Source organism: Tenrec ecaudatus, chromosome 2, assembly GCF_050624435.1.
Source record: "Tenrec ecaudatus isolate mTenEca1 chromosome 2, mTenEca1.hap1, whole genome shotgun sequence".
Classification (NCBI taxonomy): domain Eukaryota; kingdom Metazoa; phylum Chordata; class Mammalia; order Afrosoricida; family Tenrecidae; genus Tenrec; species Tenrec ecaudatus.
Window position 1 is genome coordinate 294,198,019 of NC_134531.1, and position 17,051 is coordinate 294,215,069.

Genomic DNA, 17,051 nt, shown 5'->3' on the forward strand with positions numbered 1-17,051 from the left:
CTTTCTTCCTATCCTTCAATGATGGAGAGAGCGAGATCACCAGAGGCACATTTCCTATGTGGTTCCCACAATGTACCTTGGGATCCCACTGTCATCCATCCCACTGCCTTCTTCAAACCAGATCCTCACAAGTTAAGCTCTTATGCCATTCCCTCCTTTGATTTACGATTATGTGATTTGCAATCCTTCGGTGACTGATGATGGCGTGCTTCCTCCATGTGAACTTGGTTGACATCCCAGATGGCTGCTTCTTTGGAGACAAGCCTTTCAGACCCAGATGCTATTTTATCTGATAGCAAAGAACCGCCAAGTTTCTTCACCACATTTTGCAATAGCACCCATATCTTTGGTGTTCCCTTTCTGAGGGCGAGTAACAAGCAGGGCCGTGATGCAAGAACGAATGGTCCTTAAGTTAGAGCTGGGCCCCGTTCCTGGATCTATGCTTGTTTGCTTGTTTGTTTTTATATGTTTTTTGCTCCCTTTTAAAACCTCCTTGTTAATTTATGGTAGAGACTCTTATTGATAATCCCCCTAGGGCACACGATCTTCTATTGATATTATCTTTGCTTAGTCCCTGCTGCCGATTTTTTAAAGCCCTGTTGAGAGAGAGAGATTGGGCCAATGTCATAGCACCCTCACAGTCCATATCACAGTACCAGAATTATTCACTGTACAGACTCAATCCTTTCATGGTGGATACTATTTATACCAACAATGGGGGTTGTCACGGAAATTGAAAATAATAGCCACTAAGAACGTCCATCACAGGTTTGCCAGAATAAAGCCTGTTTTAATACAGCATACAGGGCACTGATGTAGCAAGACCATGTTTGTCCGCCTCCAGCAGTTGAACCATCTCAGTCCAGCCGTCTCCTGCTTCCCCAGACATTGTTACTCTGACTTAACGTCCTCACATTACATGTGCGTCGGAGGTGGAGTCCAGATGGTTGCGGGGCCGACTGAAAGAAGACCACTACAATGTGCAATTAGGCGTATGTGAAATCCTTATTGTTTATCAGGCTAGCCTGCACTTCGGGGTTTCTAAAGACTCCTCCAGCACACTGCAGGGCCCATTTTACCTGGCCAAGCCTCTTTTATATTATTCAGGGAGGGCAGAATACAGAAAACAGAAGAAAAAGAAAGCGGCAGATGCGAGAGATGAAAAGAAAACAATGTACAATCTATCAGGGGGTTTTGAGGGTCGGGCGGCGGGGAGGGTTGGAAGCGAGGGGCAATTTAGTTTCTAATAAATAATATAGATACTGCAAAATAGGATGGTTATGATTTTTCAGGTCTTGCATGGTATCTGTGATTGCGGTGAAGAAAGCGGAGTTTTGCTTCAGTTTGCATCTCATGGGTTGTCGTCATGATTTGTCTCCATTTGAAAGAGGCTAGATGGAAGAAAAACTGACTGTAAATAGCAGTTTTTCAACACAGAATATCCTAAGTATTAAATGATGTTAGTGCGTTTGGGTGAGGGAAGCTATAAGCAACTGCTTCTGTAATCAAAGGTTCAGCAACACAACTATGAAATAAATAATTTTGAACTCGGGGCCTTATCAAATTTTTTTGCCATCTATTCCTGAGTTTTTAGCAAGTGGAAAAAACAAGGCAGCAAAAGAGAACTATACAATCTTACTCCCAAACTCCAACTTATTGCCATTGAGCCAATTAACTCAGAAATTGACTTATCAGTCCTCCAAGGGAATCAAAAGATGACTGCAAAGATATGGAGGGTCAATATTTCTGGCCCTTGGCCTAAATCACACTTTGCTTTGCTCTGTTTTATCTAATGTCTATATCCACATCTGCATGGAAGCCCCATGCTTCCACCAGTGGAGCAAGTTCTTGGGAGGAGCTTCCTACGAATAGGGCCATTGGGGATCTTCTTCACAGATAACAACAGGGGTGGAAGAGAAACCATTTGTTTAAGCAAGTCCAAGTAGAGTCTTTTTCATTACAGACATTGGGAAAGACCTCACTGTGTTTTTTTTACTTCTGCTATACTATCTTGGCAATATTTCGTTTGTTACTCTATAAAAATCCACACTCATAAAAAATGTCATTAGATTACATGTGAATCAATCAAAACTTCAATTACCTTTCAATATCCACAGTCTTGTACTACAAACGGTTTGAAAAAGGAAATTCCTTACCGTCATTTCGTGTGCATTCTCAGAATTTCCGACTGGCTTGTCATTGGGGAAAAGATTACCCCTTTCTACAGGATGGAAGAGTAGAAACATTAACAAAAGACCACTTTACACACACTCAAGCTCTCTCTTCACCTATCTCAATATAATTATTAATGTCACCTAAATTACACCCACTCTCATGTCTTTCAGCAAACAGCATTACACATGCATTCATGTAGAAACACCTCATCAGAAGCAAGCACTAGAAAATTCTTATGGCTCATTCAGGTGTTCCAAAGGGGAATCAAGACAGTTCAACTCCTTTGGGGTGCTGATCTAGTACCTTCCAAATGCTGACCATGAAAAGGCAATGGCCAAAGAGGCATTGAGATGAGTGATTAAGGAATGAGCGCCGCTACACCATTTCTCAAGGAATGCCTTCCTTCCTGGCCTCGCTGAAATTTAGTAATTTTATACATATTCTAAGCTAAACCCACTTAAAATAGAGAAATAGAAAAGATTTCAAGGCAAAACCCCAGAAACATAAGGCCATATGAAATTACGACCATAGGTCTGGGGGTAGACAAGGTCTTGTGGAATTTAGTATAACAGCTTCACCTGTATGTTCAGCCCACCAAACTGCAGAATATAGAAGCTCATTTTTGCTTTTTAAAATGGGCAATAATACCATAAGTTTAGCCAGTGTCCTTTGATGCTCTGGAATTAGTTTTCTCATCTTGTTTCATGATGGCTTTTTGCCAAGGTAAGCTTACCTGTAGTTCTACTAGCAGGCCGCTGGTTTGGTTCAGGTTCTAAGAGGTAAAAGTGAGAACAGGTAATCATTTCTCCAGCTCCTGCCTTGTAATGTCACCTTGGTTGGCTAGGTCCTGTGAACACAGGCCACCACTCCTTAAAAGCCCACTGGCATTGTATGGTTTTCCCAATCTAGATGGTCAGGAATGCTCCCTCCCTTTGTGCCTGAGGTCTAGGATTGGCAAGGAATCAGGTGCTGCTAGCACTGAGAAAATGTACTCGCCTTTGAAAAATGTGAAAACACATTTTCCTTTGTACAATTTGAGTATGCCATATGTTTTCTGTAGGGACCTGACTTAGATATCCTCTCAATCCAAAAGGAAACAATCAGTCTTGAGAAAAATTCCTACGCTCTGCTTTATAATTATGGCATCCTGGTGGCATAGCAGGTTACAAATTAGGCTGCTAACCACAAGGTTCGCAGTTCAAAACCACCTCGGGATAAAGATGGGACTTTCTATTCCCATAAAGAATTACAGTCTCAGAAACTTACAGGGACAGTTCTATCCTGCCCCAAAGGATCACTAGGAATTGGAATGGATTTGATTGAAGGGAGCAAGTTCTACTGCAGTGCATCAGGGACCAACATGAAATAATACCAGCAATGCAGGAAATACTTCCCCAAAGCAGAGAAAAGTCATGGCATTTCAAGAAGGAAGTCGAATTGCTAGGTAAGTACAATGTGAAGCCTGCAGCTGTGGCTGTCCAGTTTTGAGATACAAGAATACATTGTAAGGACCACTGAAAAAAAAATAAAGGAAATCTGTGATTCTGTGCCAGCAGGGTAAAATACTTATACTTTTTGCAAAATACCTTTATATTTGATATTAAAATGCAGCTTTTATAGATTGTCAGCCCAATATGTAATACATATCCAAAGTATGTGCTCATTAACAGCATTAATAGTCAATATTATTGATAAGGCTTTAGGTCAACAGCAGGCTATTAGTAGTTAAATTTGGGGAAATAACAAGTTTTAAATGGATTTTCAACTGTATAGTGGCGTGCACCTCTAATCCCCATATTGTTGAAGGGTTAACTGTATCTTCCTGTTCTATTTCTGTATACAAAAGGGATATGCTTTCAGAGATCCTATGAGCATAGCATCTTAATGTATCATCTTAAATAACTAAGTAATAAAAATCATTGTAGATCTTTTAATGAAAAAGAATTAAAATAAAATGACTCCTCAGAATAGTGTACTTTTGAGCAGCGTCCATAAGACACTAAGCTCAGAGTAAGAGCTCGTAGATTGCGGGGATGGACCTAGACAGAGGAAGAAAAACAAAACCCAAACCAAGCATCCAGCCATGAAGTCAACCCAACTCAAAATGACCCCGTGGTCCAGGGTAAAATTGGCTCTTTGGGTTTCTCAAACTTGAAATTTTTATAAAGGTAGACAGCCTCATCTTCCTCCAGCAGAGCAACTGATAGATTCAAACCACTGACCTTGTGGGTAGCAGCTCACAAATAACCCACTCTACCCACCAGAGCTCCTTCAGTGAGAGGAGGCTGGGGACTCAGGAAAAGATTGGGGTGAGGTAAGTTTGTGGGAGGAAATGACCTTTGTTAATATTGTTTCGGCTACTTTTAATACAGAACGATTGGAATCATTTGTTTATCATTTTAATGTTCGGATTAAAATTCTTTTCTCCTTGTTATTAAAAACAATCCCATGTGATTTTCAATTCATTTGACCTGAAAATTGGAAAACTGGAAAGGAGGGCAATGTGCTCCAGTGAATGTGGCCCTGATCCTTCATTCAGGATAAATTCGTACAAATAGAATAAACCCAAACCAAGCTCACTGCCATTGTGTCGATTCCAACTCATGACAGTGCTGTAGGACAGGGTGGACCTGCCCCTGTGAGTCTCATACGCCTCCACGCCTCCTGCAAGTAGAATAGTTGAGTGGAAATGTAGGGACATTTCAAAGGATTCTGAGTATATTTTTTAAATGACTCCCCAGAACGTACTGATTCCTTTGTATGCCCAGCAAGAGTTTAACTGTGTATCCCTCTGTCATCTTTAATAGGCTTGTACCCAGGGACAGGGCTTAAATTCTCCATGGCTATTACCTGTGGTCATGTCACTTCTTGAAGTACAAATTCGATGACGGTACTTCATCGCCAAGCACATCGAAGCTAGCAGAATTGTAAAAATCACCGAAAGTGCAATAGTCAAATCCAGGGATCCTTGAGCCTCTGCTGCATACAAAACAATAGCATCTGTGAATTGAAGAAATTTGCCACACGCAAAAATAATAAGTTTGGGTGTTAGTGTGGAGTATGTTTATTATTTATAAAAATAATGTGCTTATAATGTTAACATCCCAGCTGGGAGATAGATGTTACTAGTGAAAACACTTAACATGATGAAAAACCCATTACAGATAAAGTCAAGAGCCCAGTCTGGATTGGAGAGTTTGATACAAACATAAATAACGTCAATTCTCAATGACTCTAGTATGCACAAGGTTAATTGACTTGGCAATTCTGGATAAAGAAACAAAAGAGAAAGGAATTTGAGAACTTGAGAGCTATTGAGTCTAATGTGCATTTTAAGATTCTATACTTTGTACCGCAATAGAAATTAATATTTTCTAACAAAGGAATAATTGTGATTACTGACTTGGTCCACCTAGCATTCTCTGTAAAGGGTGTAGGGAGGGCCCAGACCGGCAGGGCCCAGCCCACCCCTAGCATGCAAAGAACAGTGTCCTAGAGGGAGAGAGAGTAGGGGTAAATAGAGGAGATGTCTGGGACCACCATGTCTCACACGTGACCACCTGACTGACCACCTGAAGCCTGAACTTTATCCAGAATCTAGGTTGGAGCTAGAATGATTGTAATGGCAGTGAAGGAAATACGACCCCTCAGAAGCAGACACTTAGAGAAACTCATGTCACCAAAGGACAAATCCTACTAATCTCAGGATGTATGTTATGGAAAGGGTGGCAGCAAGCTTCTGCTCACAATGTTTTGGGTTAGTGGGTCATACTGCACGGCTAACCACAGTCCAGCCACTTGAACTCACCTCTCTGAGAGAAAGATGGAGCTGTCTGCGGCTGTGAAGATTTACGGTTTCCAAAAACCAATGGGGGAAATTCTACTCTGTCCTAGAGGGTTGCTACGAGTCAGAAATGAGCCAATGATAGTGGCTTGGCTTATTTAACTCAATATAGAAGATCATCACGACGCTCTTTTTGTTTACTTTTAAAACTATTTTGTTGCCATAGAAGCTACCTATCATATAATTCAATAGTTCAATCAGACCCAGAAGAGTGTACAATCAATTCCACAATCCATTTTAGAACATTTTTTTCTTCTGCTCGTTGTTATTAGCTCCCCACCCCAACCCCAACTTTCCCCATCATTTCTTCCCCAAGAAATCAGCGATCAATAATCCAGTCACTGGCGCTATAAATTTACTTATCCTGGATTTCATGTAGAGAAAAACATATTTTTAAACCCCCAGAAAGCAAACCATTTAACAACAACAAGATAAAACAGAGAAAAACCTTGATCACAAAGAAAGTAGAACATATTAAAAACTAGAACAACTTTAAAATGGGTCAAACGAGATATCAAATAATTAAGTGGTAAATTCTAACCCAACGACATCTGCCATAATCTGTTTTCCACTGCACTCTGCATGATAATAAGGCCATCCATATCCCTGGCCTCTGACCAGAGGGGATCCACTAGGTGCTGAATCCACGCATCTTCATGATCTTGTTTATGGCCATGTTGATGATATTCTAAATAAATAGCTTAAATAAGCCAAACCTCTGTTATGATGAGTCTAAATAAACTCAATGGCAATGAGTTTTGGGGGTTTAGAAGATGTCAATTTTAGGAACAGATTCTTAATGAAGTTTTACAGTGAACAAAAAGAAAATCTTTGGATCTATTTGTGTTATTCTTCAATTCTATAGACAGACGAAGAAGGAGCTTTTAAATAGTAACGTGAAGGTGACTTTTCACATGCATTTTTTTTCCTCCTGAAAAAATTAATCCAGCAAAGTGAAGCTTCTATCCTCAATTCCTCCTTTTGGAAAGGGCTCCTCCCAAAGTCACAAATTTGAGCCAGAATTATTTAATTTAATTCACTTAACTTTAACTACTATTGAGCAGATCTAGACACCAGGATTCCAAATATATATATATATAAAACTTTTCAATGACGCCCTTTCCAAATACTGCAGATTCTCTTGGGCAAGGCAGCAAATAAAAAGTTGTAATTCCAAGAAGAGAATCACCAGTGTCCTTGAAAGGGGGAAGTCTAGGGTAGCAGAACTTTTGCCTTACACATGGCGCCACCATGCATCACATACACCACAACATCCAGCAGTGCTTATAAGCTCAACTTCCAAACTCCAGCCCCGAAAACATGTATCATGTAGAGTGATGAGCTGGAGTCAAAGAGTCTCAGCTTTTCGATGCATCAATCAGTATAGATTTGCCCTTCATGTTTGAATTCCTGAAACGCTGAGAAAGAAGGCTCCGGGGAGCCTTTCTTTTCCAATGTAGTAGTTCACGCGGTTGAAGGAGAAAACGATTTCTACTCTCTTGACATGGAGAGTATCTGTTAATCATATTTTAAGTTAAATGCGAGGTTAAGTTAGGTTAAAGGCTAACCTGAGTTCCATATTTGGTATTTATAACACTCTAGTGCTAAAGCCCCAATCCATTTTCTAACCCTATGACTTACCTATGTACAGTCTGTTTACTGTGAGTAAACTATATTTGCTTGAAGAAATGTTGCATAAATATACCCCGCTGTCTGAAGGATGAAAAAGTTTCAAAGTCAAAGAGAAATCACGCAGGATTCTAGGCAACTGGTTCCATGAGAATCGAGAGTCCTTGATAATTGTGCTTTGTGAAGAGTTAAAATAAGCCAGCACTGAAGAAGTGTCATTCTCTTTTCTGGACCAAGTGACGACGAAGTCTTGATTTAGTAGAGAAAAATTGTGGTCAAGTTGACATGGGAGTGAAATGGCTTGGTGTCTCCTTTTGTGATGATGATCTAATCAAGGGATGGAGGAGACCATATTAATGAAGATAGCATTTTCAAATAATTCTAATTTGAACTTAGGAAATAGGGAAGAAAGATCATGATATGGAGTTCTTTGGGGTTAACCTCTTGGGAAAACAATTATATATGCATACTGTGGACCTTGCTAAAAGAAAAGCCGTGTTGTTGTCGTCACTGAGTCTGACTCATGGCAACCCTCTGGAGCAGAATAGAGCTACCCCAGATGACTTCAAGGCTGTCACCATTGAAAAGCAGGTTGCCAACCCTGTCCTCTGAGTGGCCTCTGGATGGGTTTCAATAGTCAACCTTTCGGCTAGCTGTGGAGCACTGTTATGTCACCCAGGGAACCTAGAACTGAAAAGCCCTTAAAATCAAACTTTTCATTTTGCTACCAATCAAGTGTAATTTTAGACTTCAAAGTTGCCTAACAACTGCTATTGCTGGGGGGATGGTGTATCTGTGTTTTAACTCTTGCAACCCAATACTGAATTCTTAACACAGTTTCTATCAGTTATTAGCCTGTTGTTTTTTTTATTTGTCTGTATGTGATCTAGGTGAAAACTTACTTACTGAGAAGATCATCAATTTTACATTCAGCGATTTATGCCCATGTTCCTTCACTGTATTCGATTCAATCCTGTTAATGTACCGTCACTTATCTCAGTGTTTGTGTCCATACCTTCTCCTTTTATAACCTTCGGCCCTTGACCCTCTTAACTCAAGCGTGTTGTTGTTAGCTGCTGTCAGGTTAGCTCCAACTCATGGCAACCTTCTGTATAACAGAATGAAACATTGCTTGGTCCTATGTTATTATCTTCATGATATGGTAGGTTTGAGCCCCTTGTTGTATTATATTGTAATCTGAATGTGCTCCAACCTAACCGGCTAATCTTCTAGCCTCATACTGAACACTATTCTATTGTAGTTGATAGGTGTTCATTGTTTAATTTTCAAATGCAGATTTCCAGGCCTTCATGCCTACTTTGGTTTAGTCTGGTAGTAAGCTGAAACTTGTTCAGCACAGGTGAGCCTGTGGATATTTGGAATACTAGTGTCAGAGCATCCATCCTCACATTAACCCCTCAAATGAGAGTGTTCTTGAGGATTTCTCTCTTGTTACTCAATCGACTCTCTGTTGGTGTCAACAACTTTTATGGTCACATGCTGTGATGTGTTAAAAGACCAGCACATCGCCTTTCCCCTCTGATCTTTGTGAATCGCAATGCAGGTAAAAATATCGTGTGGAAAGGATGAGCCTCCTACAAAATTATAGTTACTCGTGGACGGTTCTTCTACCTTCCATTTTAAAAAGATTTTCATTCAACTCATAAACAACTGGAAAACTAAGAAAATCCCCCACATATCCAGGAGAAGCTAAATCCTGAAACAACAAAGGCAATGCAGGATGTAAGAATTAGCTCAGGGCTCTGGTCTTCATCTAACCGAAGCGACTGCGCTTTGTTGTTGTCGTTGTGTCTTTCTATTTTTTCCATGTAAATTAAGCTCTCATTCCCTCTCGACTACTAACACCAAGAGACGTCCAGCACCCACCTCTCATTGTCCACTGCCCTGTCCAGGTTTGTTTCAGCAATGGATTCTCAATGATACATTCATAAGATTCATTGAAATCTGTAATATTCAGTGTGCTTGTCATATCAAAAAGAGGCCAATGTCTCCTTCCTTTCACAGTCCTTCCAGAGACCATTGTATTGTCCGTTTGCCATGTGATCGTTGGTTGAGGATAAGCCGTGAGAGAGCATGATAGGAAGATGGTTCTGTTCCTCAGGTCAAACTCCATCACAGGCCCGAGGAAAGCTACATGAGAGAAAGGAGGACATATGACAGCGTGTCATCATTAGCTACTTTTTGGGTCATCTGCTCCACAGACATAATATTTTAATACCCACCACAGGAAATGCTACACTTTATAAGCAAAATATAACCTTTACTGAAAGGACAAAAATACTGTAGAAACTTAAGCTAGAGTGTACTTAGGTAAAACCAGAAAAAGAAGAACTAAGAGGATATGAAGAATTATTACTTCATATATGTGTAGGTTTATTCCAGACAAGATGTGTTTAAACATGAATGGCTGCAGACAAGTTCTCTCAGTAATACACATATCTTAGTCTCATTAAGGTACCTTTAAACAAATAAACAAACAAAAAGATCTAACCAAGATGATGGTTTCAAGGGGATGTGCTGGGCCAGTTAAATTCAACAGAATGAGAAACTCAGAAGGCTGTGCTGACTATCTTTAGAGATTCCAAAGGGTAATCTCTATCGAATGTCTCTCAGGACACAGCACAATTGCAAGGGCTCATTAGGATGGAATTTGAAGGAAATTGAAAACTACATTGGTGAGAAAAGGGCTAGGACATGTGTGGTAGGGAATTTATTCATATATTTTTCCCCATCGCAGCAATGCACAGCTTCCTGCTTTAAGTGAAATCCTCTCCTACATGAATTTCATTGGGAAACCTTACTCAACCCACACAACAGGCCCGCTGTTGCTTCTTCAGACTTCTTCTTTCTAGAGAAAGAGCTTAGCGAAAGACATCTAATGGCGACACTGAGCACTCATTGCTAGGTGTCCAAGCCAGTGAGCTAGGGCTTATGAAGCTTTCCTAACTCCACCGGTGTTTAATCAGAGACAGTTTGGCTGTGTTCAGATATACTTCAAATGAACTTGAACTTCTGAGACAAGGTCTGAAGCAGTTGAATGGGGCAGAGGAAGAAAGAACAGGTGCTAGATAAAACTACCCATTAGAAAATGGCACAAAAAAAAAGAGAAAAAGATAACACAGAAAAACATAAGAACAAGTTATAAGACCTCACTTATAAGACAGAACAATCCAACTTAAGTAATTCAGTACTTTTTTCAGCCATCACATTGGCAATCATTGAGAGATGAGTACTTTTTTGTTCACCGGATTGAGGGGGGAATGAATCTTTATGCTACAGTAACATTATTTTCAGAAAATGTCCTAGTATTAAAGATCACTGTAAGGCTGTTCACTATAACTTTGTTTTAATCCAAAACCAAACCAAACCTGGAAATGCCTCCAATGGGGAACGAGTTGTGTTAATTCAGGTCTACACTAGGATACACGCATAGAGCTTTTACAAAACGCTTGTGGGACAATTCCATTAACTCTTCATTCTTTCCCAAGAAAAGATTTGAACCTACTGGAGGTAGTTCTGTATGTACTGAGCAGGAAGAAAGTGACGGCCTATTGAACGGGGGAAAAGACATGTTGTGGAATAACATTGAAAGATCTCATTTTTACATTTATAGGAATTCCATACACACTGACCTGCCACTTTTAACACTACTTTGTTTGTAGTTTGTCCAATGGATGTTCCCACATAGCAGATATAAATTCCTTCATCCTGAAAGCTTAATCTCCCAAGCGAGAGAGACGCATTCCCACTGTCGATTTTGCTATCAAAGAGTGATGTCCTATTTACATAACTGTAATTTTGTTTTTCCAATTGGTCACGGTTTTTATAGAAGCTGTGAACATAGTAATTTAGAATCTTCCAGTGAATGACAACGTCAGGCCCACTCTCAAATAAACAAGGAAGAACAACATTGTCGTTAAGTCTTCCAATGACTGTTTCTTCATGGGTATCATCCAAAAAGAAGTTGGCAAAATCTGAAAAGAACAGATATCATATTAAGGGTTGAGACGATGTTATAAAGATCGTTAGTAATGAGGGCTTAGGTTCTATCAAGAAGGACCACCTCTGTCAGCAGCCTGATCACCAACAGACCGCATCAATAATCCTTACCTGTCTTACCACTAAACATAGCGTCAGGACTTGCTTCTGAGTTTCTACAATTTTAAATGAATATCTGTTGCATTCCACTTTAAAACACTGGTTTGCTACCCACTTGATGAAATAGTCTCATCAGTCTCCCCTCTGTAGCCGACCACAGTGCTGGAAATGAAGTGAATGTGGTCTGCAAAAGGCTCCCGTTGATTTTTTATTCCCAGAGCACATTCACCTTCAACACCTTTTATAACAATAAAAGATTCGTTTCTCCAGCTAACTATAGCCAGAGTGACCTAAAAGAATGGAACATATTATCTTAATTGGGTCTGGAAATATTTAGAGCAGGTAAAGACAAGGAAGCTGTCAGAAATATCCAGACACTAAAATCAAACAAGGGAGGATATAGGCAGGAGCAACCCAAGGGGAAAATAAAATGACTCATTTAATTTGGTTTAGGATTACTTTCAGGGTAGCCGATGGGGTCGTCAAACTATAGTTAAGAAATACTATTCTGAATACAAATGTATGTTCAATTCTCTCACTTTACTTTTCCTTAACTGTCAATTTCAGAAGTCTGTTTTTAAAGATTAATGGATTTCATTACAAATAGTTTTGTGTGTGTGTGAAGAAAAAACATACCTAGCTACTTTATAATCATTAAAGGCAGCTATTTTGGCTAATTTATAAAGCATTGCGGATTCTAAAATATTAGGGCTGAAAGGGACCTTATCTTTCAGGCAATAGAGTAAACACCTATAGACATGAGCTAAGCCCACCCAGGATGGGAGAATTGCTACACAAAATCTTGTCTTCCTCCTCCTCCGGGGCTCTGTCTATCCTGCCACATTTCTTTCACAGACATGGATTTCTGCACAGAGGACTAGAGGAGTATGGGGCAATGCTGAGTGAAAGATATAGGAAGGCGGGAGAGAAACTCAGTGATTGTCAACTTCCCTAATTGCTGTACTAGCACCTTCTAATATTTCCCTTTTTTAAAAAATATCATTTTATTGTGGACTCATACAACTCTAATCACATCCCATAGATACATCCATTGTGTCAAGCACATTTGTACATTTGTTGCCATCATCATTCTCAAAACATTTTCTTTCTACTGGAGCCCTTTGTATCAGTTCTTCATTTCCCCCTCCCTCCCCGACCCTCCCTCCCTCCCTCATAAACTCTTGATAATTTGTAAATTATTATTATTTGTTCATGTCTTACACTGTCTGATGTTTCCCTTCACCCACTTTTCTGTTGTCCATTCACCCTGAGAGGGGATTATATGTAGATCATTGTGATCGGTCCCCCTTTTCTCCCCCACCTTCCCCTTGCCCTCCTGGTATGGCTACTCTCATTAGTGGTCCTTAGGGGTTTATCTGTCCTGGATTCCCTGTGTTTCCAGCTCTTGTCTGTACCCGTGTATATCCTCTGGCTTAGCCAGATTTGTAAGGAAGAATTGGGATCATGATAGTGGCGGGGGGTGCGCGGGGAAGCATTAGAGAACTAAAGGAAAGGTGTATGTTGTTGTATGTTTCATTGGTACTATACTGCACCCTGACTGGCTCTTCTCTTCCCCATGACCCTTCCGTAAGGGGATGTCCAGTTGCCTACAGGTAGGCTTTTGGACTCCACTACGCACTCCCCTCATTCACAATAATATGATTTTCTGTTCTTTGATACCTGATATCTGATCTTATCCACAGCACGTGATCACACAGACTGGTGTGCTTCTTACATGTGGGCTTTGTTGTTTCTCAGCTAGATGGCCACTTGTTTATCTTCAAGCCTTTAAGACCCCAGACGCTATATCTTTTGATAGCTGGGTACTGTCAGCTTTCTTCACCACATTTACTTATGCACCCGCTTAGTTTTTGGTGATTGTGTCGAGAAGGTGAGCATCATAGAACTCCAGTTTAATAGAACAAAGTGTTCTTGCATTGAGGACTCGAGTATTTGAGTAGAGGCCCAATGTCCATCTTCTACCTTAATGTTAGTCCTATAAATGTATGCACATAGAGCTCTTTGTTGCAGCCACTGTGTCAATTCATCTTGTTGAGAGCGTTCCTCCACTGTCCCTCCACTGTATTCAGCATGATGTTCCTCTCCAGGCCTGGGTCTCTCCTCACAATATGTCCAAAATGTAGAAGACAAAGCGAGCCTTCCTTGCCTCTAAAGAGCACTCTGGGTGTACATTTTTCAAGACAGATCCATTTGTCCTTGTAGCAGTCCACCGCTCGTTTGTCACTTTGTCATCCTGGGTGGCTCGTACGTTGCTATGAGGTTTCAAGCGATTCCACTGGTATTTTGAATGCCAGCAAGGCCACCCACGTGCACCCTTTCCAGCAAAGCTTCCAGACCCAGAACAGACACTGAGGAAGGCAGTGACCACTGCAAACCTTAGGCATAGACCTTCTAGTTATTTCATTTCTGGCAGCAGATAATAGAATATAACGAACCTTAATCAGAGCGGACAGAAGAATATATGATATTTAATCCTCATTTGGACCCTCGTTCCGTTCCCTGTTTCTCATTTAATTGATCTTTTAGAATGTTTTTATGACGATATGGCTATCAGACTATCTGCGATATGAAGACGACACAACCTCATTTGCTGAAAGTGAGGACTTGAAGCACTTGCTGATGAAGGGCAAGGATATCAGCCTTCAGTAGGGATTACAACTCAATGCACGGAAAACCAAAATCCTTACAATTGGATATGGAGAAATCCTCCCATCATGACCAGTGGAGAAATGAAGTTGTTAAGGACTTTGCTTTGTTTGGACCCACAATCCATGCTCATGGAAGCAGCCATCAGGAGATCAAAAGATGCATTGCATTGTGTTGAAAATCTAGGATGTCACTTTGAAGACTAACATGAGCCTGACCCAAGCCATACTATTCTTCATTGAATACGAATGTGAAATTTGGACACTGAACGAGGAAGACCATTGACGAAGCGATGCACTTGAATCGTGGTGCTGGAGAAGAATATCAAAAGTCCCATGGACTGCTGAAAGGATAAACCCATCTGTGTGGGAAGATGTAAGGCCAGAGTGCTGCTTACAGGTACGGATGGCAAGACTTCATCTTACATACTCTGGACAACATATTGTCGGGAGAGACCAGTCCCCGGAGAAGGACATCACGTTGGGTAAAGTGGAAGGGTAGTCAAAAGACGAAGGCCTTGGACAAGATGATTGACATAGTAGCTACATCAATGGGCTCAGGTACAATTGTGAGGATGGCATGTGGTGCTTTGTTCTGTTGTGCATTGGGTCGCTGTGGGCCAGAGCCAACTTGGTGGCTCCTAACAACATAGCTATCGAGGAAGCAGCCACCTTTCATGAATGTTCATGTTCCTATCCAATAATGGAAATAACCGATTCTTAAGAGTGTTTATCAATGCAACTTACCTTGAAGTCCACTCAGAGACGGCATAAGAGTGAAGAGGAAAGGTAGCACCACCTCTGCCTTCATTGTTGTGTGAAGGTCATAACTGTGCTATCGATGAGAGTCACGCACAGAAGCAATGGACCTTAAATGCAACAACAACAAAATATTGAAAAATAAAGCCCTTGATTATGAGAGATTGGTTAAATAAACTATGGTATATCAACACAAGTAATGTTCCGACAGCTGTTGGAAATGATATTCTAAAATATGGTTCAATGACATGGAAGGAAGTTCATCATGTGCTCCAGAAGAAAAGTAAGATTACAGTACCACTTAAAAAAATCTCCTGGCTCTTTTTAAAAAAATCATGCTTTTATATAGAAGGTATACTGCATCCTGCATCTATTGGAATGTTAATTCTAAAGGGCAGGATTCACATCTAAAGCAGTGCCTGCTTTATACTATAAAGAATAATGACTGTTGATTCAATAAAAATCTGCTGTATGTTCAACAGTCACTCTGCATAATGATCTTTGTCTGCTTCTTATAAAGCTGCTTCTATAATGAGAAGGTACAGTGTTTACAGGGAAAACACACTCAAAGCAGATTCACTTCAGTATTAAATACATGTCATTAATATTAACTATGGTGTGGTGCTATTTGTAATCAGACATAAGCAACTAACACAAAGCCAGAATATGCCTTACATTTTAAATGTACCTTAATAGCATAAATAATATAGTAGCCCTAAAAATCATGTTTTACAATGTTTTTTAAGGCTCAAAAACTAAGAACCGATGTTTAGAATGCAATGAATTTTTGTTTATGGGAATGAAAAATTGGCAACAGATATTGGTACTAGTTGTACAACATAATTGATATAACTTCTTTGCTTGAATTGTACATGTGAAAATACTGAATTTGGAAATATGCTCTGTATATTTTTACAAAATCACAAATATCTTTAAGTGAGAAAATGTTGATGGCAAACATGTGCGCATGCATAATGACAGATTTTTGGTGATAAGATGACCGTATATACTCGTATATAAACTGAGTTTTTCAGCACATTTTTTTATGCAGTTGTGTGGAAAAAATTAGGTGCCTCGGCTGATAATCAGGTTGGCTTATACTTGAGTATATACGAGTGTATGTAATATTTTTCTGCTTAACGACAGCTTTGGGGGTGTAATTTATTTATGTATTTATTTCCCTTTTGATTCAATCTTTTGTTTTCTTTTTGCTTTGTCTCTGTTATTGTTGGTTTTCCTACCGATATAAGATGAGCATGGGAAGCAAGCCTGAGTAGAAAGTACCTGTTCCAGAGGGACTTGGCAGGAGGAGGAGGCAAGGGTAAGGCAGCGGTGAGCAAACCATTTCATAGACAGGGGAACAACTAGGGAATTAAAAGCAACAACAAAGAAAACATAGAGATCCTGGGGTGTTGGAGCAACAGCAATCTAGCTGAGAAGAATTAATAAGAGGCAGAAGAAGGGTGAGTATGATGGTGGGATAGGAGGGAGGTGAAAGGAAACAGAGAAAAATCTAGGAAGTAAATCTATGGATCAAGGTATAAACAGAGGTGTGTACATATGCGAATACATTAATTCATAAAAGTAGAGATATTGGCCTATGTACATATATTTATATGGCAATATATTGAGGAAGTGTATGGACTTTGAGCCTCTGCTCAAACGCTCCCTCAACGCAAGAACACTGTTCTAAAAACCTGACATTCTGTGATGCTCACCCTCCCAGAAAGATCATGAAGACAAAATGGATGCATAAGCAAATGAAGAAGTGTCCAACTATCAAAGGAGATAGTGTCCAGGGTCTTAAAGGCTTGAAGTTAAATAAGTGGCTATCTAGCAGAGAAGCAACAAGCCCACAT

General features: G+C 40.1%; 1 protein-coding gene across 1 annotated transcript; it reads right to left on the bottom strand.

Annotated features, from left to right (window-relative positions):
* Positions 1–3,874: 3,874 nt before the first annotated feature.
* Positions 3,875–15,244, bottom strand: HHLA2 (HHLA2 member of B7 family). The gene is made up of 6 exons (XM_075542964.1): positions 15,181–15,244; positions 11,302–11,643; positions 9,536–9,799; positions 7,661–7,975; positions 5,026–5,175; positions 3,875–4,008 (listed from the first exon to the last, which is right to left on the bottom strand). Exons 1-6 carry the CDS (start codon positions 15,242–15,244, stop codon positions 3,875–3,877), a joined length of 1,269 nt encoding a protein of 422 aa, XP_075399079.1.
* Positions 15,245–17,051: the final 1,807 nt, after the last annotated feature.

Excerpts from the sequence above, each read along its gene's own strand:
- HHLA2 (XM_075542964.1), bottom strand. The coding sequence starts at position 15,244 with ATGAAGGCAGAGGTGGTGCTACCTTTCCTCTTCACTCTTATGCCGTCT. Across the intron at positions 11,644-15,180 it reads GTCTCTGAGTGGACTTCAAG|ATTTTGCCAACTTCTTTTTG; the intron begins GTAAGTTGCATT and ends TGTTCTTTTCAG. Across the intron at positions 4,009-5,025 it reads AAGAAGTGACATGACCACAG|AAATAGAACAGGAAGATACA; the intron begins GTAATAGCCATG and ends TTTTGTATACAG.